We start from the raw sequence: 16,291 nt of genomic DNA on the forward strand, positions 1-16,291 counted from the left end.
ACAGTGAGCCGCAGCCAAATTAAAAGGGAGTTGTGAAAATAATCCTTAACATTAAGAGTGAAAACATTCTTACTCTCTCTGATGTTCTCCCACGTCCACTGGTCATTCTTGAAGAAGGGATGCCTCTTGATTTCATCTACACCATTACGGCCAAGTCGAACTTCCCTGTGGGGGTCAGGAGGAGAAATTTAGTCATTTCAGCAATTCTGTATGGTAATGTCAGCAGAAGACAGCAAGTGTCTGAATGCAAAGAGAGCCATTATCTCTGCTATTAAGATTTTTTTCCACAGAGGGTTCAATACATCTGAAAACAATTCATGCAAAGAAAAGGACTTCAGACAAAAGGCTTCGTGATTCGCTGCTCGGTCTGTGCCCATCTAACCTGTCGGTCAGGAAAGCACAGATCAAATTCTTGGCATCATTGGATATGTCGCTGTCATCAGGGAAGGTCAGCGCATTCTTGTGGTTCATAATTTTGCTATAGGTCCCCACTAGTGAGTCTGCATAGAAAGGAGTGTCGCCTATGCCCAGGACAAACGAGAGCAACAGGTAAGTAATATGTCCGGCTCTAAATATGTAAAATAAGTCATCTTTCAATGCAAATACTCACCAACTAACATTTCATACAGAAACACTCCCACTGACCACCAGTCGCACTCTCTGCCATAATAGCCATCTCCTCCTTGGGATTTCAGTACCTCAGGTGAAATGTAGTCTGGAGTTCCCACTGCTGTGTCACATCGTACCATACCGTCCTGAAGGGCACGAGCATCATCAACATTAACAACTTCAACACTTTACTTCAAAAAAATTATCATTATTACAGGGAAATGGTAAATAGACTAATTCTTATATAGCACTTTTTCACTTTGCCAGAGCACTCAAAGAACTTTACACAACATGCCTCATTCACCCATTCATATAAGCACTTAAGCACTTTCTTCTATGTTTAAGTGCTTTCTAGCTAATATTCACAAACATTCATACTCCGATGGATGCGTCAGAGAGCAATTTGGGGTTAGCATCTTGCCCAAAGATATTTGGCATGCAGCCTAGAGAGCCAGGGATCAAACCACCAACCTTCCAATCAATAAATGACCAGCTCTACTGAGCTACAGCCAACCTGCCATCCCAGTAATTACTTTCATTAATGTTGTTGTTTATTTAATTCTATAAAAGTGGATGAGAACAACGACTAAGTGATTTATTAGATTTTAACCTAAATTCCATTTTTGGCTTTCAACAATTAGATCAAAACAAAATTATGATAATAATACAAATACTCTTTTTGCATTGTTATTTATATGCCAGTTATGTCCAGACACTTAAACTCCGCTATTAATCTTAAACTCCTCGAGATCTATCTTAAAGTAAAACTCTTAAAGTAGATTTATGAGATTTTTGTAAATGTTGAGGTGTCGAGTATGAGCCGCAAATAATCTGAAGCATTCTTCACATCTTTCTGGCAACAAAACCTCCTCCCAGCTTTCCAAGTTTGAATTTTCCCCTCTCTCTAGGTAAACAATTAATCAACAGGTGCTGAGCTAAAGATCTGACAATAAATTCATAACTGGTCCCCAAAAAGCACCTCGACACCTCCACCTCATTTTTCCTTATACAAGGACACATTTTTAAAGTTCAGTAACTCCATACTCTTTGTTAAGATAATGTCTAATACTGCTCAATAATCAAGATTAAAATACAGACCAGAATAATCATGACTGGGATTCTCACTATAATTGAGCAGCGTTAACTTGAGACACGGAAATTTTTAAAATAATCTTATCAACATGATCTGACAATATGGCTGTGTTGAAAGAAAGTGAATCTGATCTACCTTGTTCATTTTCATGCAGGTCCCAAAGTCTGCGAGCTTTAAGTGGCCTGCTTTGTCAAGCAACATGTTATCAGGCTTGACATCTCTGAGGAAACAAAAAAACATTGTTAGACATCAGTTCAAGCACGATGCCAATAAAAACATCCAAATCAAACACACGCATCACAAGGAAACCTGATAAACTAAACTCATCCAAAACATTCAAAGGCTTCAGCAGCGTTCTCATGCTGAGCCAATGCATGGGCATTAGCGTTAAGGTTAGAGAAACAAAACAAAAAACAACACAGTCAGATCTGTCTGAACGCCGTAGCAGGGACAGATCAGATGGCATGAGGTATGTGGAGAGCTGTTAATGAGAATAGTGTTCATGTTTTTCTGAGCACATCAGGAAATCCTTTATACAAGCTGATATAAGATCATTTAATGCACAATAACGTTAATTTTATTAGAAATTAACATTGTTTTGCTGTTTGGGATGTGTTGTGTTATGTCTGGGTTAAAGCTGCCGTGGAAATGTGATTTCCTGCAAAAGGAATAATAAAGGATCTATCCATCTAAAAATATTTTTTTACTCAATTAGAAGAAAACTGATGGAAATAATACCACCACTGTACCCAGTAATGTTATGAACTCAAAGTGTTTCAGGGCTGTTGTGTGGAGAAACAATTTGACGTTCAGATGCATGCCATACTTGTTGCTCTGCTATTGACTATATAAAGCTCACTCTGGCCCACGCCATTTCACACATTGGCAAACATGTTTGTTGCACTGGCTGCCTGCTCCAAATGCCATGAGAAAAAAACACAAGCAAAAACCAAAACAGTGCATGTCTACGCAATTTATCTTTAGCAATCTTTTACATATTAGAAAACAAAATGAAGCTGATGGTGTGGAAAAATGTTTGGTTTTTTTCAAAGTTCTGAGAAGCAGTTGTGAAGTCCCTTAAAACCGATAGCACCTAGCAACGTTACTTCCTGCTTATTACAATGCTTCCTTAGATCACAGGTTGCCACCAGACCTCTTTGATCCAGCTACAAATCTCACACAATTACAATGGGAAAAAATGCCTTATGGGAAAAAAAGCAGTACTAGAAATGACGATGTAACATTAATAAGTCTTTTTAAATAGCAAAAATAGCTTCTTTTTTAACATATATGACCACCACAAACAGAGAAAAATACAAATGTTGTACTGTCACCTGTGAATGAAGCCCATAGAGTGGATTCCATCGAGGGCCAAGACTACCTCGGCTGTGTAAAAGCGAGCCCACTTCTCTGGGACGTCATAGTTGCTCATCAAGTTAACCAAATCACCGCCAGGCATGTACTCCATCACCATGTAGAGGTAGCGGTCATCTTGGAATGCAAAAAAGAGCTGTAGAAGGACAGAATTCAAAAAATGAGGAAAAGGATTCAAAAGTATCTCAACCATTTATGTGGTCTGAACTAATGTCTGACTAATAACCACATTTTTAGACACTCCTCTGTCCCATCATACCTGAACAACCCATGAACTATTGGCAAAGGCCATGATGTCCCTCTCCTCCCAGAAGAAAGCAGAGTCTGACCTCTTGATCATCTCAAACTTACTCAGCAGCTTCATGGCATATACTTTGCTTGTGGCTTTATGTCTTACCTGAAAAAAGATAATGAGGCAGCAATCAAGTCAGACTTATTCATCAATGTGCTACATTTATAGCTACTGTGCTATTCAAAAAAATAAAGAAACAAAAAGACAGAATGGCATGCTTACCAACTGCACCTCTCCAAATGCACCCCTCCCAATAACTTTAACCACCTCATAGTCCACTGCTTTCATTCGCAGATCACGAATTTTACTAATCGTCTCTTTGTCTGGGGGGGAAGAAAAAAAAAACATGCAAAGGTTAATGTTACCAGGAGAAATGCACAAAGCTCTTGTTATGGTGTTGACCTTTGAGAGGAGGTGTATCTCCATCACTGAGGGATCACAGCCTCCCTGTTTATGCAATCTCAGGGGTTACTTTCATAGGACATCCACATTGTTGGCAAGCAAAGCAGAACAAGTTGACAGCGTACTGCAACTCCACAGCTGAGTGACGCCGTTTAGGGAAAGTTTGTTGCTTACTGAGAGTTGGCCTCTCCCTGATGTAATAATTCTAGCTCCCCTAGGGAAGTCAGTATCCACTGTTCAGCCAAATTTGGTCAAAACAGTACTAGTGGGATAATTTTCAATTCACATGAGTCACAACTAGCACGGGAATGCATGGAAAAGCGGGGTGCGGGGGGGCATCCAAGTTCAAGTGATCTAAAAATACAAAGAAAGTACTAAGCTATTAGAATAAGAACATTTGTGAGTCATTTCCACCACGCATGAGTTCCTGGGATCATGATCCCTACTTGAAAAATCCCAGGCAACCCTGAAGACATAGAAAAAACATGTTTAGAAATGCTACAAATAGGAACTCCAGTTGCTGTTACAGATAATATACCGTGTGAGTATATCTGCTCACGAGGGCGGGTGATGGATTAATGTCAGTAGGTCTTGGCATACATACAGTAGAGCAAACAGCTGATTTGATTGTGGTGCAAACCACAATGCATGGCTGGGGATTCAGAGCTAGAAGCGCTTCAGGCAAGTCATGCTACTGAAGATCACTGTCTTGGTAGATAGCGCCATTATTCCATATCCATCAATGCCTTTCACGAAAGTACAGAACCAAGAGTAATTGAGATGATGCCTAATGGCAGTTTTTGCCTAAGGGTTTACAGTAGGTCAACTTGATATTCAAATATGACACGTTATATTCTAGTTGTCCTCAAAACTTTTGAAAAAAACCTGTTAAGAATGCACAAAAAGTTACTACATGCACCATGACATTAATATCCTGTACAATCTAAGCAGTATCTCATGCATTTCTGTAGCATTAAGAGTGACACTTAAGATCCCATAAAAACCACCACATGATCAATACAGTATGAGTACAGATTTGAGTCCAAATTCTGGGGTACACGCTATAACTCCCCATCGTCCCGTATATTAAGTGCTGAAAATTGAGCAGTTTGACCAGATACATTAAGGAAAGAGAGAAACCTTTGATTTATAGATTTTTTTTTTTTATGCCTAAATCATATTTATAGCAGCTTCCCCATTCTGAGGACAGTGAAAAAGAGAAGCCAGCCTTGACAGACATCAGGCAGGTCACCAACCTTTATGAAAGCCCCTTTGTTGGGACACTAAGCAGCAGACACCTATTGTGTCCAAGCCCACATACAGGCCGTGACCCAAAAAAACTGCTCCTCCCCCATCCCAGAGTCTAGGCTTATACCCATACATAACTGTGAACACAAATAGTTAATGAGAAAGACACAGGGAGCTTTCATAAGGGGGAAAGCTTGATGCAGTGTACTTACATCTATTCAAAAAGTTGTCAATGCTCTTGTTTTTCCTCAGGGCGGGGAAGTCAAGGTCATACACCAGTGCATCCAAGCCATCCTGGAAGAAAAGCAGAAGGGTGATCATGCATGAAAGCAAAATTAAACGGCTGCTACAACGTCACAGATCCGTCATCTCACACGGCATGAGAAAAGCAAACCGTGGAACCGCTCCGTGCAGAAATGTCTGCATAACACTGACAGTTGGCTTCCAGTCTGGATCATATTATTGCTGGGGAGCACTTCAGCATTTTGTTAAAAAAAACAAAAACAATAAAAAAAAAAAAAAACAAAAAAAAAAAAAAAAAAGAAGAAGAAGAAGAAGCATGGTTTGCATATTGCATGACACTGATGACGGGGATGCACCAAGTTATCGGCCAGTAACCGCACATGTTATGACATCAACCAATGGCTGAGAGCTTTTCAAATGTGAAGCTGCACAGCCCATCAACCAAATTTCAATTTTAAACATCAGAATTGGAATCAGACAAGAATTTTGCAATCCGTGCATCCCTAATGTTTAGCACCAACATAGTGAATTCAAAAACATTATCTTTGGTTAATACAATTTTTGCCATCTATAAATAAATCCAATTACTTTTTTTTAGCTTTTGCCTTTTTAAACAAAAAGTTTATTATTGCAAACTGACATCACAAGCTCCTATCAGCAGTTGCAGCATCACTGATGCAAAAAAGCTAAATGTCAAAAGAACCTAAGAAACATATGGTAAGTAATGACGACTGGACACTTCATTCCCTATCATAGGCATTACAGCGATGTTCCTGGCCCTCCATGGTGTCATAACTTGATTACCATCATCTCTGTTAGGTTATGACTTGGATCAATGATTGAAAGCAAATAAAATAAACAGACATAAAGTATTCATTGCCATTTTGTTTACAGTAAAATTCTGTGAAACTGTCTTGCCTTTAGCTAGGCTACAGCACAAGTGCCACTGGCAGGGTTTAATCTAATCTTCCATAATCCAGAATGGCTGAAAAAAGACAGGCACACAAACCCTCGAATGTACGTCGACTGTTATGCAGTCCCTCGAGCAGGTGTGAGCCAGGTGTTTTCAAGGGGTGAGCTAACCTACATATGCTTTCCTTTAAAAAGGTCAGAGGTACATGTTCCACTATAAAGCTGGTAAGAGCTACAATTAAAATATGCAATAAAATCTATTTATTGGCTAAATCATCTCTGAGCTTTCTATCATAGCGTGAAATCTTGTCATTCCAGCAGTGTCTTTGTGTTTCTCTGAGCAAAGCAATGATGACACATGGTGAATCAGCAGCTTGGGAATCCTCTTAAGTCACTCTGCTGTTTCTGCTCAACAGTGGAGGACACAGACATAAAACAAGCAAGTGCCCTGCAGGATGGGCGGTACAAGGAAAATGCAGGTGGGAGGGGAAAAGGGAAAAATAAAAGGTGTAGAATGGTTGTTAGGAAGAAGAAAAACAACTTCAAAATTTACCAGGACAGAACATTGGAAAACTAATAAGTTGGAAGCTCTTCTGCTCAGTTTAGAAACCTTCAGAAGTCAACATTCAGGAGAGAGTATTTACAGAAGAGGCTGGGAGGGGGAAAAGAAAGACACCCTTTGAGCCATATAGTATCCCGCCAGCTTACACTGGGGAAAAAAATGCTGAAGAACTGAGTCCTTCAGGACCTTAATCACAAGGCTTTGCGCTCAGCAATGCACGTTTGCATAACTTCCTGCCGCAGAAAACTCTGGACAGCCACAGTAACATTCCTCAACAGGACTGTACACGTCAGAGAGCTATTTTAGTTATGTGGCCAAGCAAGTTCTCAACAAAAAAGTGAAGGAGAGGAAGGAGAAAAAATAATAATAATCTATCCCAAGTGCAGAGTCACATAGAGAGCCTCATTTTCAATCATCAGCACAACTGTAAAACACTATGACGGAAAGGCAGAGGGAGTGGAGAGAGCTGGTGCATGTTGTGCTAGCTAGCCCAATAGGAGAACAAATAAAGGAAGCAACAAAGAAAAGTCAGCCATCCTAAGGAAACACCAGAGCAACAACAGAGCCAGGTAGGGCAAATACAAATACAATATAGGAGAAAATCATGAAACAAGAATGTGAAAGCTAACTAATTAACAAACAAAATAATGATGTCAGTTTGATAAAGTCTAAGTGACCAGCACTGGGTGTGAGCATCAGTGTTTGAATTTCGGCATTTGCATGTTTGCTGTGGTGTCACCTATCCTCATAGAGAGAGAAACTGAGGGCAAGCTGATATAGACATACCAGGAGGAACAATATAGGTGGCGTTTTAATCAACTGGCAAACTATTAATAAATAAGGTAGTTTAGCAATACTAAATACCCCTAATGGATGTTTGTGCATTGATATACAACAGTACCTAGAATTAATGGCCTTCCACTCATGAGCTATAGAGGAAGTTGGATGACCAACCAGGTAAGTGTAGTCAAAATAAAATTGTAAAGCAACACAACAGTGTACGAGTGATTTCCTGTATGCATGATTTTGCACGTACCATGAAGGGAAAAAATGGAACTACTTTAACAACCTATCAACAACAAACGGCAGTTTTAGGGCTACAGCTACCGATTATTTTCGTAATCGATTATAGGACGACTGCCGTCTACCCTCAGCAATTTAAACATCGTACTAGACTAAGTTAAAATTTCATCTGCATACATACACTTTAATTTTAACTTCTACAGCTTTACTGCAGATATTTTACTGTGTAAAACATATGTGGTGGATGTGGGGTTGCTACAAGATTCACTTTTCTTCACATTAGAGCTTGCTGAAGAGGTGGTTTGATTCTCACCATGTGACTCCTGCCAACTTTATCCCCGTAAAGGTTATTATGGCAATTGCTGCAGTTTTAGACACTTTTCCTTCACTCCATTCGAGTTTACCGTCTCAGTAGCGGCTATGCGCTGTGTGTATGTAGACATGTTAAACTACTTACATGGTGACAGCTGAGGGCTACAAAGTTAGTTAAACTGCGCATCGAAGCAAAAACATTTACACTGAGGAATTTTTTGTTATAAATCGATTTATTCGATGAATTGTTGCAGCCCTGGTCTGTTTGCTGAGCTAAAAGCCTTCTTGGCTAGCTGTCAAAGTGGAGAAGCTGAGAGCTGTCTTTTAATAGGAGCAAAGTTGTTAAGAGCCATTTGCTTCAGTCTTATTCTGATAGTGGTGTGGACAGTGGCACTTGTTTTGCTCTGAAGATCCACTATAAGCTAGAGGGCTACCTTGACTTCATACACAACCACACTACCACCAGGTTTAATCCAAAATGGCAGGGTTGAAATGGAATACGGGACTCGCTGACAGAAGAACTTGGGGAAATATAAATATTAGCAGAAAAGAAACTTAAACAGAATTTTTTTTTAAATTCACTTATTCAGCTTTTCAGCAACATCACACAAACACACACGTTAACATAACTATTTATACCACAGATAGAATATATCTGTGGGAAACACTGATTATCACAGCATAATTCAGCATTGAGTGGGAAGCAGCATAGAGAGGTTAGACTGCGCCGACTACAGCAGAGCAGAGCATGCAGATCGCCTGCACATAGATGTAAGACGGCCAAGCAGGAGTCATTTTTGTCACGATTTTGTCACGACCTTTAATAACATGCATCAAGAGGACCACCAGTGATTTTTATATTCAGCCAATACCAATAGCCAGTTGCAGCTTCCTGCACATTGGCGAGGCATCAAGATATGTGTAGCTTAACAGTGCATGTCATGATAGGCAATTTCAAAGAAAACTGTCAGAATCTGAGAAGTGCTTTACATTATCTGGGCTTGTTGCCAGCTCTCTGAACTAATGTGGATTGTAATGCTTCCAAAGTATTATCACCGTTCCACCTACACAGCTGTGCTGCTGAGGAGAGAGAAAAAAAACACTGCAAGATGACTGCAACGCCTGGCGTGAATGAAGAGTTTGGAAAATACCGCTGGAAGATATCCCTTGAACTTGTCAGCACTTCATGGATCAACCCATTTATGCGAGTCTGTTTTCTTTCAGATGAAAATCGTCAATTCAAACAATAGACACACAAAGACCACCTAGTGGATTTCAACCAGCTCCTGTTGCCTGTTTAGTGTCTGCATATTACATTCCTATTTGCAATACAGTTTTCATTGCAAACTCTGCTCCAGGCTACAGTACCAAATATGAGGCTGTTAGTACAGGAATACTTGAAATACTTTTTCATCATGAGTAATTTAGAATACTTTGGAGTAATGAGCACTTTCCAGGCAAACTAAATGAAAAAAGGTGCACACACGCACACTGTAAATTAACACCAAGGATCCAAGTTGTTATCATAGCCTTCAGCCAAAAGGCAAAAATGTAACACTATTAATTAAAATGATACAATTACTGAGATTATATGCTGCTATAAACTTAACAAGATGTGCCTGCAATCTATGTTATAAGGAAAATCACGAATACGATTAACTCAGCTCGAAAGGGGCTGGGCAGTAGCCATGCACAGGATGTTTTATTATGTGGCAGTCTTGGGAAAAATTGCAAGGAAAACAAACCAGAGCTTGAAGTTTCTGCTGATGCTGCTTCAGCCAGTGGGTGACACATCCCTGGGATTACTAACTAATCATACGAAAAACCGTCTCATCGTCCTATTCATGAAATGCGATAGTTATGTTTAAAATAAATAATTTTTAAAAATGTATCGTTATACGGAACACACCAATGCATTGGCTGACATCACATATGGTAATTATTTCCTTTATATCTTAATCTTTAAGGGATAAAAATACACACACACACACAAGCACAAGCTCTTTTCCAGACATTAAAGTCTGAGTTAAAATTTCCATGAGAGACTCGGCCACATCATCCCCTCTCAGCATGCCAGCACAAGGCATGTGGACTGGCCCAAGTTGAGCCCTTCTTCTCACTTCCTTTTCTGCCACCTCTTCAAGACAATATGCTTTCCACATGTGAGCGGCTGAGCAGGCAGCTTGTTCCACAGCGGGGTGTGCCCGTGTAAACGTGAATGTGATCATACAAACCAGTGAAGCCATTCAAAGCATGAAATAACACATCACTTCCTCTCAGGTAAAGACATTCCAAGAGAGTTAACGCTGATCCCTCTAGTACACTTAGAAACCACCACTGAGACTTTAGCTGGAGTTTTTCTAACCGAGCACTTTGTCTGGACTACTTCTTACACACTCTGGCTGCAGATAATATCTACTGACAGGAAATCCCATGTACCTTGAAAGACTGCATATCTAACAACTCTGCTGGATAAATGGCTGTGACAGTAAGCCCAGGAGTGGCAAAACAGGGGTATTTGAGTTTCTTATGAGGTCCCAGTGAGCGAGAATTACTGTCACAAAAGCTTTCATGTGAAAGTACAATGGAGTAATTCCAATAGTGGCCATCGCTCACTGGTTTCCACTGACTGAGCGGTGGATTCTCAAGCAAAACTGTGCTCCTCTGCCTGCACAGCACACGCCAGCAAATGACCAGTTCATTAAAGGAGGGAATATAGACCACTCTGTATGCAGGAGCGCCCAACGGGCATTTTAGCCTTTAGTAGACAAGACAGATTTTGAATGGGCTAATTTCAAAAAAAAAAAGGAAGAGGAAAAGGAGTTCCATTTTTAAAAGATTGGATCATTTTAGTATGCATTCCTGCACATAATCGGTCAGTTGAGGGAAAGCACTGCTACAAATAGCTCAGTCAATTGTTGTTCCCATAACTGAATAGCTGAGGAGAGCAGTTTACAACTGACAGCCCTGAACCTTCTGACAATAGGGCTAGATGAAATGCTGACCGTAACCTTCACCACAAATATGTTTTCCAAATCAAGACGATGCAGTTCATTATCAAAAAAGCTCCAGACGGGTGTTACTTTGATGTAAATTCAAAACAAATCAACAGAGCCCACACATTTCGTCTGTATCTTCCAAAGTATTACATACCTTATGTAAATACTTTTGTTACTTCAGGGGAGCAATGGACAAATCAAACTTAAATGAATGCTGTAGGTGATTACCCCCACAAAATACGGCCACTGCAGTACTTTTCGTCAGAGTTACATTAGCCCTGCAGGGGATGCAGCTGTGAGAAAGAACAGATGCAAAAACAACCGGTGGTGCATTCAAGGTTCCTGCATTCACCAGTGTCACCCTCATATTGAAAAGACTGATTTTGTTGATAGTATATATTTGTCACAATTAACAAATGTTCAACAGATAAATGGCACAAGCGATGCTGTGGTTTAGAATGAAAGGTCATTACGCAGCACACTGTTTGTTTTGGTTGAATAACACAAAACAGAAGTAGCTTAGAGGACTGGTATATCCTGATAACAATGGCCTGGAAAATCTTGCCTTGTCATATACCCCTTACACAGGCCTATATCCTAACAGAGAACACCACAAAAGGGTGAGTATTATGTCCTCCTGTCAAAAAATCTCTAGTAAATCTAGAACGACACTGAATTTTGCTGCATTATCAGTGCAAGACAACACCTTAAGAGGCAGGGCAGGTCCATTAAAGGCAAAGGTCGTGAAGGCAGGACAAGGATTCACTGGCTGTTTTTCAAAAGTTGGGCCTTGGCAAATCAACCATGCAAGGAAATTGGGAGGGAGGCCACAAACATGTTTATGCTAGACACTCAGAATAACTGTTTTTCAAGGTAGCTTCTATGAGGCTTCATTTTATTGTATGATAGTTTCACTTAATTGGGCTATATCCTACATTAGACCTTAGTCCTAATTGGACATAAACACTAAATACAAGTTTTCACACCAGCACTTTTTATACCAAAGTTTCTTCATCATTTCATTATAAGGCATAAGAATCACTCACTCAGTTCTGATGTTTTAAGACTAAATCTAAACTAAGCAGCAAAAACTGGCTGATGTTAACCTCCAAATGTGATTTCAACAAAATAAATCTCTGTGTCTCATATGCCAGTTTATATCAGAACTTCACTGATGTAAACTTTAAGTGTATAGGAATTTCACCACAAAGCTAATTTATCTATTGCGGTCTCCTACGCGAACTGAAATCTATGCAGCATTTCTGATTTTAGCTCACACTCTAAATCACTTCAAAGTCAGAGCATCCACCCTGACGTGTAGTACTCGCACATTCGCCATCATATGAATCTGGTTTATTGGCCTTGCCGTTTCCTGTAATTACTCTTATTACAGATTTAAAGCCCAAATAACAGATGAAAGAGGGATCAAACTCAGAGGCGCTGACGCAGTCCAAGTGTCAAAGGAAGAACAAAGACGATGGCAGGAAGCCTTTATGTAGTGCACCTCAATTATCGCTCACAGCGAGTCCTAACACATCGATTCATTTATTATAATGCACTAGATGATAAACAGACTCCACTTTAATACTCGAGCGCCAAGCGCAAGGGTGCCTGGGACATTTTTCAGTACTTTGACAAATACACAACCAATTTTCATTTTTCTAAAGACTTCGATACAAACAAGTCATTGCTGGTTGACAGAAGAATAAAATATATTAACAATGCTCAGACCTTTAATGGCAACTGAGCTTTCACATCACAATGTCAGGAATTCTGTCTGTTCAGATTGGCTCTGTAGAAGCCAATGTAGAGCACAATGATTGGGGAGGGGGCTGCCCATCTAGATAAGACTCTCTTCACTCTGAGCAGGATTTATTTAGCGGGTGAAGATAAGGGCAGCAGGGCTGGAGAACAGTGAATGGTTATGCAAGCCCAGAGCTGAGCACTAAGGTACAGGCCAAATGTCACCATCACACATCACAGGCCAAGCTCCTATAAGGGAAAAGTGTAATCCCAACGGTCCTATACTTCAGAGTGCTACGCCAGGTACAGAAACACAGCCAGTAAAAGGCTTGCATTGTGCATTCTGATGGAGCCTATTACTCATAGCCAAGCATGTTGGCTGCTTCATGCGTTAAATGTCCTGATTCACAGCCCTCAGAAACATGAGTCTTCAGTCCACATAATTTTGGTTTATGGGTAGAGAGCAGAGCCCACACCCAGCTACCTCAGAGCTGCCTGCTTGGGCTCAACTCTCCAGACATGCAGAATGGCTCTGGGACACACAGGGAACTCTAGGCCAGTCAAAGACAAGAGGTTATTTGATTAGCATGGAATTTTATTAAGCTGTGGGTGGAGTTGCATGGTGGCGGAGAGCGCCTCAGCAAAAGGCCTCCATTCATTGATCAGGGGCGATTGCAGAGAGGGGAAGGAAAAAAAAAAAAAAAAAAAAAAAAAATGAACAACACCCTTGTGTGTGAGGCTGCCAGTGGGAACAGTCCCCACAGCTTTTTGCCATTAGAAATGCAGAGCATGTGCACCTCTAGGTGAGTTTAAGAGCCCCTTTTCTGCAACACGATGGGAGGTCAGTGCTAAGCAATTTTTCTTTACTAAAGACTGCTATCTGGGCGACCGTGGCACAGGGGGTTGGGAAGCGTATCTGTAACCGGAAGGTCGCCGGTTCGATCCCTGGGCTCTCTGTGCTGGTCGTTGTGTCCTTGGGCAAGACACTTTACCTACTTTGGCCAGAGGGGCCGATGGCGCGATATGGCAGCCTCGCTTCTGTCAGTCTGCCCCAGGGCAGCTGTGGCTACAACTGTAGCTTGCCTCCACCAGTGTATGAATGTGAGAGTGAATGAATAATGGCATTGTAAAGTGCTTTGAAAAGCGCTATATAAATCCATTATTATTATTATTATCTGTAGCACCCTAAACACAAACACTCTCAGATGTGCGGGTGGGGTTTTGGGACAAGCCCCTTTTGCTATATGGCTTTCCTGTACTTCATTTGTTTAGGACATTAGTCCACTCCTATATCATACAGTCAAGAGCCACGTGGGCACAAGAACTATTAGGATATACATAATAATAAAGGAAATATTTATTTCTTGCCACCTCAGTGGTGTGCCCAAGGCGAAAAAGTAGGTCAGACACGAAAACCCAAAACATAGGTTTTAAGTCAGTAACTGGAAATTCAGGGCAAGCCCCCCCCGCCCCAGCCGATTACCTACATTCATTTTGATTCTACCACAACAAACATCTGAGCACAACCGCTCCCTTTAGTCACCAAGACGCAGATCCGTGCGAAAACCCGGAGCACGGCTGTCACTGAACCTAAAACGCTCCTCATATCAACACACCCTCGACGCAACAACATCCCCTCCACGATGACTCAGTTCCTGGGACTGCTGCACGTAATAAAAACCAATAAAGGTGTTGCTCCAGGCTGAAGCACGTGGCAACAGCCGCCTTTCCTTTAAAATAGGAGTCATTTCGTGAGTTGTCACCCACAGGCAGGAAGCAGCCAGGAAAAACTCTAGCCAACAGGTGTACTGATGCAGCTGAAGCTCTGCAGGTTAGAACAGGCTTGAAGAGGGCCTATCACTTTATATGAAGCTGAAACAAACAACACATCTAACTGGTCACCTTTTAAATGCTCTAAGCTGCACACTGGTGACCAAAAGAAAAAATGTATATATCACAATCGGTTTGCAGTGCAAGGCAGGAAACCACCAGTTGATCGGTTTTAACTTGCCTAAAACAAAAATATTGTAACGATGTGTGTGTCTCTGTGCCATCTGTCCAACTTATTAGTCATTACGTTACAATTACTCGTTATTTTTATTTTAAACTAGCAGAATACCGCAGTTAAGGATTATTTCCACCCTATTATAGTGTGCTTTTTTGCCTTCGATTTTGTAAAGTATCTGGAGGTCTTAAAATTAATTTCCTTTCCGAAAACCCCAGTTTTTACATGCCAGTGCACAGGTGTTCAAGTTAACCAAGTGTACATCTATTCTGTGTCAGCATTTCTTCAGTGACAAGATGAAATGTGCTGGTCTCGGAAAGAATTTCTGCTCCAAGGACTACACTGACCCCGAAATTGGCTACGTTAGCCACTTTAGCCCGCTACTATGCTACAAACTTACCAGCAGACAATCCGTGTTTATTTCTGACTTTGGGTCTTTCAACATGGCATCGATCTTTTCAAATCGAGCCTCCATGGTATCCCCAGCAGACATTTTTGCTGCAAAACTCATCCCCGACGTTGAGTTATGAACAAAAACAGCTCAATGGCGAGTGGCTAGCTAGCTTTAGCAGCTAGCGATTGCTAGCTAGCCAGCCAAATGTCCCTTTCTTCTTCTGAACTTTCCGCCGCACTTCAAAGAAAACACATCGTTCTCCTGGAGCTTCCACACGCTTTAAGGTTGCATTGAACATGCAAAAGCCACATTTTCGGATTCGAAGTATGTGTCCCCGGTACGAGTGGCGAACAACTTTAGTGGCAAAGATAAATGCGGCGACAGATTAGTCAGCCTCCGTGGGATGCCGCTGAGGATAAGGGCTTAAAATGTTGGTGCATCCAAACAAAAGGCAGTTAAAACGTGAATGCACCGTCTCTCTGAAAAAAAGCACAATTTGTTGGAAAGCTAGTCCTGTGCCGTTCCCATATCTATGCCAGGCCCCTGCAGAAAATGACAAACCAATCTGACAGCTCAAAAGTAGAAGTGGTGGGAAAAAAAAACTTCTGCTTCTTCCAAATTTCGATGAGTGTAAAGACGGAGTCGTTAAAACGTTTAAAGGCAGTCCATCCGCTGTTGTGTGCGCTGTCACTGAGCCTCGATTGCCTCCCCGTCCGAACTGCTTTATCCCTCAGATGGAATACAGACAGATCGGGTTTGATATGTGTTACTTTTCAGAAAACAATCGCAGACGATGCCGATTTTCTCCAACAGTCTCGCCAATATGTCCGCCTTCCTGTTCAAACACCCCTGAGAAGATACTTCAAATGTCAGGTACTGGGCATGCGCAAGTCTACATCACAAACTGGAAGGCAACACGTTGCTGCTCCCAAACGTTAAAAAGTTGCCTAAATGTTATGATCTTACTGAAAATCTACCATCTGAGGAAGAATAAACTTAAATTAAGTTTAAAAATATTTATCTTTAATGTTGATATATATAGATTCTATTTGGTTCTTTTTTATTTTTAAAAAAAGACTA

The 16,291-nt window shown here is 41.0% G+C and overlaps 1 protein-coding gene across 2 annotated transcripts in view; it reads right to left on the reverse strand.

The window, feature by feature from the left end:
- The window catches only part of rock1 (Rho-associated, coiled-coil containing protein kinase 1), a 30,061-nt gene extending 13,994 nt beyond the window's left edge, over nucleotides 1-16,067 (reverse strand). The window contains exons 1-9 of one of the 2 annotated variants that reach the window (XM_031734715.2): nucleotides 15,218-16,067; nucleotides 5,231-5,312; nucleotides 3,591-3,691; nucleotides 3,336-3,473; nucleotides 3,037-3,212; nucleotides 1,838-1,922; nucleotides 611-755; nucleotides 383-521; nucleotides 74-165 (exon numbers count right to left, since the gene is read on the reverse strand). In XM_031734715.2, coding sequence (XP_031590575.2) covers nucleotides 74-165; nucleotides 383-521; nucleotides 611-755; nucleotides 1,838-1,922; nucleotides 3,037-3,212; nucleotides 3,336-3,473; nucleotides 3,591-3,691; nucleotides 5,231-5,312; nucleotides 15,218-15,328 — 1,069 coding nt within the window. In that variant the 5' untranslated portion in view covers nucleotides 15,329-16,067. The remainder of the gene's footprint in view (nucleotides 1-73; nucleotides 166-382; nucleotides 522-610; nucleotides 756-1,837; nucleotides 1,923-3,036; nucleotides 3,213-3,335; nucleotides 3,474-3,590; nucleotides 3,692-5,230; nucleotides 5,313-15,217) is intronic. The other variant, XM_039602504.1, reaches the window with a different exon arrangement.
- Nucleotides 16,068-16,291: the final 224 nt, after the last annotated feature.

The sequence above is a fragment of the Oreochromis aureus genome, linkage group 18 (assembly GCF_013358895.1).
Source record: "Oreochromis aureus strain Israel breed Guangdong linkage group 18, ZZ_aureus, whole genome shotgun sequence".
NCBI lineage: Eukaryota > Metazoa > Chordata > Actinopteri > Cichliformes > Cichlidae > Oreochromis > Oreochromis aureus.